This window comes from Geospiza fortis, unplaced genomic scaffold (assembly GCF_000277835.1).
Source record: "Geospiza fortis unplaced genomic scaffold, GeoFor_1.0 scaffold546, whole genome shotgun sequence".
In the NCBI taxonomy this organism is placed as follows: Eukaryota; Metazoa; Chordata; class Aves; order Passeriformes; family Thraupidae; genus Geospiza; species Geospiza fortis.
Window position 1 is genome coordinate 162,281 of NW_005054612.1, and position 7,170 is coordinate 169,450.

General features: G+C 51.5%; 2 protein-coding genes across 2 annotated transcripts in view; both read left to right on the top strand.

Annotated features, from left to right (window-relative positions):
- RNF213 (ring finger protein 213) overlaps positions 1 to 7,077 on the top strand; it is a 42,682-nt gene extending 35,605 nt beyond the window's left edge. The window contains exons 51-65 of the mRNA XM_031064662.1: positions 223 to 257; positions 576 to 670; positions 1,004 to 1,163; positions 1,482 to 1,662; positions 2,376 to 2,470; positions 2,748 to 2,999; positions 3,201 to 3,333; positions 3,897 to 3,980; positions 4,289 to 4,469; positions 4,584 to 4,785; positions 4,869 to 4,946; positions 5,244 to 5,441; positions 5,687 to 5,776; positions 5,884 to 6,062; positions 6,606 to 7,077. Of these exons, the coding sequence (XP_030920522.1) occupies positions 223 to 257; positions 576 to 670; positions 1,004 to 1,163; positions 1,482 to 1,662; positions 2,376 to 2,470; positions 2,748 to 2,999; positions 3,201 to 3,333; positions 3,897 to 3,980; positions 4,289 to 4,469; positions 4,584 to 4,785; positions 4,869 to 4,946; positions 5,244 to 5,441; positions 5,687 to 5,776; positions 5,884 to 6,062; positions 6,606 to 6,759 (2,117 nt within the window). The 3' untranslated portion in view covers positions 6,760 to 7,077. The remainder of the gene's footprint in view (positions 1 to 222; positions 258 to 575; positions 671 to 1,003; positions 1,164 to 1,481; positions 1,663 to 2,375; positions 2,471 to 2,747; positions 3,000 to 3,200; positions 3,334 to 3,896; positions 3,981 to 4,288; positions 4,470 to 4,583; positions 4,786 to 4,868; positions 4,947 to 5,243; positions 5,442 to 5,686; positions 5,777 to 5,883; positions 6,063 to 6,605) is intronic.
- The window catches only part of ENDOV (endonuclease V), a 9,649-nt gene continuing 9,475 nt past the window's right edge, over positions 6,997 to 7,170 (top strand). Inside the window, exon 1 of the mRNA XM_031064663.1 lies at positions 6,997 to 7,020. Coding sequence (XP_030920523.1) covers positions 6,997 to 7,020 — 24 coding nt within the window. The remainder of the gene's footprint in view (positions 7,021 to 7,170) is intronic.

Here is a 7,170-nt window from a genome sequence, read left to right on the forward strand (position 1 = left end):
TGTCAGGCTTTCATTCCTTGTTTCTCAAGGAGAAGCAGCACTGAAAAATTCCTTGGCTTCCTGCATGGGCCTGTTGGTCCTTTGGGCTTTGGGGTAGTCCGGGCTTTTGATCAGATCTTCAGCATGCTTCTTGCTCCAGGATGATGGCACCCGTGAAAGGGGATAACAGGGACTGTATACATCTGTCTGAGAATACTGTCCTGTTTGTTTCTCTCTTCACAGAATGTCCCAATGGCCACTTATCCACTGTGGGAGAGGTAAGAATTTGGGACTGGTGGGTATTTAACCAGACAAAGGTTTCAACAATAAACTGTTTTATTTTGTTTACTGATTTGAGTGTTCTGATGCACAGAGTTCCTCTTCTAAACTCGATATTATTGATCGTTTTGTTGTTGTAATGTAAAATTTAGAATACCTCTAGCATTTATACCACAGATTGGGAAACATCAGGCAGGGGCCCAGTTTGTAGCAGGGATTGAATTAACCACTTAGAGGTTGGATTTTTGTTTCATTCCCTCTGTCTGCTGGAGAGGCTGTTGCTCTGGAACTCAGTGTTCTCCTGTTGCTTTTCCCAGTGTGGGCTCCCCATGGAAACGAGCCGCTGTCCCGACTGCCACGTCCCCATTGGAGGCACCAACCACAAACCCGTGCAGGGCTTCCATAAGTCCAGGTGGGCTCTGCTGCAATGCCTTTGCAGGGATAAATGATGTAGGACTAGCCTGTGGTGCCCTCAAAGGCCAGAGGTACCAAGCACTTCATGCTGCTCTCTGGAAGGTGTAAGCAGGGGATGTCCAAGCAAGGGTAATCAGGCAGCAAAACCAAATAAATTTGCTTTTCTGTGCACAAAACTGACTGGAAGCCTCACTCCCCTGTGGCACTTTGAATTGGCAGCTTTTATGGCATTCAAAGATATTATGGGTCAAAAAGGCATTGCTGGATATCAGAGATGTCTTGTGTGGTTTTTGTCTAGGTAAAATAAAACCATATATGCACTTTCCTACAGCATTCATGAGGACAGGACTCAGACTGGCCACATCCTTGGAGATGTTGAGCACAGGAGGACACTGGGAATGTCTGACAGGGGCGTGTCCCCCGTGGTCTTTGTGCTGCTCCGTTTGCTCACCCACCTGTCCATGCTGCTGGGAGCCTCCAGAGACCCTCAGGTATCTTCCAGAAATGCTTCCAAGTGGTCACACAGAATGTAGGGGGCCCTTTGTGTGCTGCTGGTCCTTTTCATCACACTGCCAAGTGGCCAGGGCAGTCTGTCAGGATGCAAGACCCAAATTCCCTCCCTCCTTGCCCAGGAGGGATTTTGGTTAATTCCTCATTTCCATGCAGGCACATCCACCCAGCCCTGCCTTGATGGGCACAGGTAGCAGGAATCCCCCAGGTGGGGGTGCCTGCCAGGACAGAGCTCGGTGTGCTTTGTGCTTCCCTGGATGTTTTTGGCTGTGTTCAACTCTTGCCTTTGTTGTCTTTAGTCCCTGGGAAGGATGATCAAGCCAGCAGTGAACGACGTGGTGAGCTTCCTGCAGCAGCACGTTCAGGAGGACTTGGCACAGCTGACCAGGATTTTGGGGAAGAGTGTGGATGACACGATCAACATCCTGCACCTGGTGCTCAGCAGGCTCCTGCAGGCCCCCCAGCAGCAGCCAGGCCAGTGTAAGGAAAGCCCCGTCCTGTCACACCTGGGGCTGTGTTTGAGGGGCTGTGGCCATGCAGCCACCTTGCTGATAAACCCCTTCCAACAGCAGCAGTGAGCTGAAGAGGAAAATAGAGAGTTTGAAGCTTCTTACTGTAGGGAGGGAAGAATTTTTGGCTGTTTGCTTATTTCAGTCGAGGACATGGGGTTTGCAAGGCTTGGTGCAGTCAATAGCTCTGAAAATGAATTATTGACAAAACAGTGTCATGACAGATGGGCAGAGCTTGCAGCTCCTGAGCAGGGCTGCTCTCCCAGCACAGCAGCTTGTTGTGCAATCCCTGTTCTGTGCTGCCTCTCAGTCACTCCCAGAAGCTCTTTGGGAGAAGAGGGATGGCATGGTGGGCTCTGGAGTCACTGTGACACAGAGGCATTACGGTGTAAATAGCCCATATTGTGAGTGTGGGACAGCACCAGTCAGTATTGCAAGCTTCACTCTGTCCTTGACCATGGTCTGACCTTGGACAGCCTGTTCAAGATTTCTGGGGTTATGAAGGAGTTGTGTAAATGTCCCCATCATTCACATGAAGCTCCTGAAACCTGGATCACTGTGTGATGTTTGGATGTCATTCTTCAGCTGGACCAAGATACTCAGTTAACTTCTAGCACCTGTGAATCTGTGCTTTCTTTTCACTGAGATATTGCAGATGTAAGAGGTGAAATATTCCTGTTGCAGGGCTGGTGCACTTTGATGAGTTTCTGTCCACCAAGGGGAAGAGAAACAAATGGGAAGAAATTGTTGCAGACACAATTATTGTTCCTGAATTGGAGGTGAGAAATCTGCTATACAGAGTCAGCAGCTGAGCAGTTCAAACTCCACTGGAAATCTGATGTGCTGTAATATCTGTGCTACACTTTTCACCTGGCTATTCCTAAAGCCAGCCCATCCATGGCACAGCTGCAGGTTAAGGATTAGCCACCTTTGTTCTACCTGGGGAAATGGGAACCTGAGACTGGGATGAGTCTGTATAGCTGGAAAAGCAGAAATGGCTTAGCTCAGCTGAAGGTATTTCACAATATCCAATAATTTATTATTCTTTTAATGCAGGATTTGGATAAAAAGCTTCTCAAGTTGAACCGCCAGATCCAAGAGGATGAAAGAATCTCCTCCAACCCCATAGTGAAGATAGTGTATGGGGACCCAGCTGCATTCCTGTCCCAGCTGCCAGGGGACAGCCATGTCCACCACTCCAAGATGTGGAGCTGCCGCAGGAGGGTTTCTGTGGAGAACCTGGGCCACGTTGTGCAGCAGAAGAATGCCAAGGACACCGTCCCTCTCCTCTGGAAGTTCCTGCAGAAGGTGGGGCTGGCACAGGGCTGAGAGCCTGGCACTGCCCAGGACTAAACCACGTTTGGATTACCTCAGTACTTGCTATGATCTTGAGAATGAACACGGAAGAGATTGTTGTCTTTTAAACATTTAAGAAGTAATTCCATAAAAGTATTCCCAACTGGTGTGTCCAAGCACAGCCTCACCCACAGGCTCCTTTTCCTCTTCCAGGAAAATGAGCTGAGGCTGGTGAAATTCCTACCCGAGATTCTGGCTCTGCAGAGAGATTTGGTGAGGCAATTCCAGAACACAGCAGAGATCAAACACTGCTCCATCAGGGAATTCCTCAGGGAACCCCACTCAGGTGAGGAGACTGCCAAAGTTGTAATTAATGATACAGAAAGTGTTGGATTGTGCAGTTGAAAGTGAAGGGGAAACTCACCTTTTCCTTTTAACTCTCACCCAAACGAGACTTGGATAGGGTTGGAAAAGTTACCAGATGACTTTGAAGGGAATTAAGTACAGGAGATTTTTTATGAGGGGTGGGAGCTCTATGCAGTGCAGCAGTGCTTCTGTGGGCATTTTAAGCTCAGCCCTAGAGCAGGGCTTGCCTAAAGAGTGGAATGAATGTTCTTCCCTTCCTTTCATGAAGTTTGTGGCAACTCCTTCAATCGTTTTTAAGTACAATTACTGATGCTTTTAAGTACTTATGGAAAAGTACATAAAGGTCATGCAGGAGCAGACAATAATGGAAAAGTAACAAACTGAGCCAATGACTCCATTTGATACCTTTAGAAAGGTGTTTGGTGTCTGTTTAGTCTCTTGAGCAGTTGCCTGGAGTTCAGCGGTGTGCTCTGAAGATCCCTGTATTGGAGAGTTTCACCAGGAATAGGTGTTTCATGGATTTTTCTTTTTGTTGTTTCTCAGATGTGATGAGGAACCTGTTAGAGAGGAGAGTGAACGTGTTTCTGTCTGTCTGGAACAAGCTGAGAAGTTCCCTGGACACCAATGGTGAGCAGCTTCTTTCCCAGCCCTGCTCCTCTTTCTGATTTCAGGTTCCTCCCATCACTGATGCTGAGGCATAGCCTCAAAGCTGGGCTTGGCCATTGAATTTTAAGAATGTAGGTACAAGGGGAGGGATTTGTTTCCCTGTTGTAGTATTCTGACCTGAACTTGTTTCTCTTCTCACCTGAACTTGTTCCCTTCTGTGCTTGTCCCTCACACCGAGTGCATGGCTTTTCTCAGCTCAGTACCTCCTCCTGCCCTGGCTAGCCTGGGCTGGCTCTGGGCCTCCTCAAACACTGCTGTCTGTATTGCAGGGGAAATCAAGCTGCCCAAAGGCTACTGTGATGCTGAGCTGAGCCTGGACAGCAGGCTGGAGGTGCTGCTGCCGCGGCGCCAGGGGCTGGGGCTGTGCTCCACAGCTCTGGCCAGTTACCTCATCGGGCTGCACAACGACCTGGTGCACTCTGTCCACAGGCACACCAAGGAGGATGACAGGTGTGCTGCTGCCCCGCTCCCTGGGCTCTGCTGCATCCCCTGCTCCCTCTCAGGCAGCTTGCCCTGCTCCCCAGAGGCCTCTCCCTCTGAGCACGGGCCCTTTGCTCCCTGCAGGTACCTGGTGAGCCCCTCGGAAGTGGCCGACCTGCACCTGATCAGTTACGAGGTGGAGAGGGACCTGCTCCCTCTGATCCTGTCCAACTGCCAGTACAGCATGGAGAAGGGAGGGGAGACCTTGCAGGACTTTGATCTGGAGAGGATCCAGCAGCAAGTTGTCAGCAAGTTCCTGCAGGGGAAGCCACTGATCACGCTGACGGTAGGAGGGGCAGGGCTGTGCAGCCAGGAGGGCTCTGGGGGCAGCATTCCATGGTTTATATCCTTGGGTTTCTCTCCTGACAGGGAATCCCCACCCTGGTGCACAGACATGACCGGAACTACGAGCAGCTGTTCAGTGATGTCAGGAACAAGCTGGAGCAGGTGGGTTTCTGCTCTGCAGGAACCAGGGCAAGCATGAAATCCCTGCTTTTCCAAGGGTTTTCTGTGCCTTGCCTTGTCCATCCAAAGCTTGCCTGCTGATTTCTTAGCATGCCTTGGGTGCCTGCAATCTGGCCTTGTGCTGTCAGTCAGGATTTACAAAGAGAAGGGAAATGCTGAAATAGTTCAGCATTTCAGTTTCCTAAATCTGGGGCTCTCTTGTCTTCCTTGACTTGAGCAATTGGAACAGAAAAAGGAATGGCTCTAAAACAATATCAACTGTGACTTTGTGGTTTTCAGAGTGCCCTGCCCAGTTCTGTGATGAACATGATCAGTGGGGAGCTGCAGTCCTACAGTGATGTGTGTGATGCCCTGTCCCTCACTGAGATCACCCTGGGCTTCCTGGCCATGGCTGGTGAGAACGCTGACATGCTGCTCACTGAGTACATTGAGCAAGTTCTGCAGATGGGGGATCAGACAAACCCTCACGTGCTGCAGGTGAGTCCTGAGGGCAAAGCTCAGGCTCTTGTGGGGTAAAATCTGGTTCATGCTAAATCCAGCCTGTGTGACAGAGCCCTCTCACTTTCCCTCTGCCTGTTGTGGTGTCAAAAACTGGATTATTGAGGGCAGCTGGGGAAGGGTGAGAGGGCTGGATGAGCTCTGTGCTGGGCTCTCCTGGGCAGGGCCGGCTGGGACGGGCTCCAAGGACACCCCTCACATCCACAGCTGTCCTTCTCTTCCAGGCCCTCAGACGGTGCCAGCTCAGGCACAGCATGGCCCTGTGGCAGCTCCTGTGTGCCCACAAATCCGAGCAGCTGCTGCGCCTCGGCAGGGTATGGCACCCCCAGCTCCTCTGTGTGAGCTCCTCTGCCCTGCCCTGCTCTGCCTGCAGCTGCTCAAATGTGTCTTTGGGTTTTTTCTCCCCTCGCTGCATTTTCAGGATCCTTTTGCAGATGTCAGTCCAGACTACAAAGAAGAGCTCACCCCAGAGCTTGCCAAGCTCCTGCACACCTTCCTGGTCCACTCCAGGCTGGAAACCTTCCTGCAGGAACTCCATGAAATGATCATCCTGAAGCTGAGACGTGTCCAGGCTGTGCAGGAATTCAAACCCACCTGGAGGTAGGAGTTGCACGCCCAAAGCCACCACAGTTGTTGTTAAGTGAAGCTTCTCTGCCTCTGAGCATGCACACAGTGGGAACACTCCCTTGGCACATGCATGGCCTGGGGGACACAGCCCAGGCAGCAGCACTTGGAATATCCACACCCATTTCTGGCAGGTGTCACTTCCATCTCACACAGGCTCTCTTGGGGACACTGCTGGAACACTCCAGGAGCTGCTGGCCAGGGCACAAACACCAGCACTTCTGCAGGCACTTGGATAAAATAATAACAGAATCACAAACTCATTAAGGCTGGAAAAAAATCTTCCTGGTGCTCAAGGCCAGCCTTCAGGGATAGGCACAGCTCAGCCCCAGAGCTCAGCTCTGCCCTGCAGCCTGCCCTCACTGGGCTCTGTGCCTCCACCTGGCTCTTTAACCCTTCTCACTACACAGATCTGTTCAGTTGTGGATATCGAGTATTTCAGGTGGTGCAGTGCACTCATACTGTGGAACTTGAGGGGTTTTTTTTTAGCTGTTAATGCCACTCTGCTCTGTCTTCCAGCCTGAAGGAATCACTCTTGCCTTACCTTGAAGACAAAGACTCTGAATTAGCTCCGGAGCTGGAAGACACATTCCCAGATGAGATTCTTCTGTCTCATGCCGCTGGTACCTGGAAAGCAGCTGCTGTCTTCAAGAGGGAGCACAGGGACAGTTAGGACAGAGCCCTGCCAGGGACTGCCACAACACCGTGTCAGGGCTTCTGCCACTCTTTGGGCATTTGTTTGGGGCTTGTTGGTTGTTCTTTGGGTTTGGGGTTGTTGTTGTTTTTACACCTGATGTGAAGAGTGGCCGTGGAGGAGGAGGGTGAAACAGACCCAGCAGCTTGCTGCGAACCCTGGATCACCACAGCTCCAGAGCCACCGGAGGAACATGAAAGACTTTTTTTACAAGCCATGCTGCCGTCCTGCCGGGGCAGGGTTGATGTTTTCCAGGCTGCCTTTCTGAGCTGGCTCCAGAGGCGGCTCCTGCCCGGTGCCCGCGCTGCGGCGGGGCCCGCACAGGGAGCCCTGAGGGCCGCGGCTGCTCCGCTGCCTTCGGCCCGGCCCGGCCGCCTTCTCCCCTCCCCT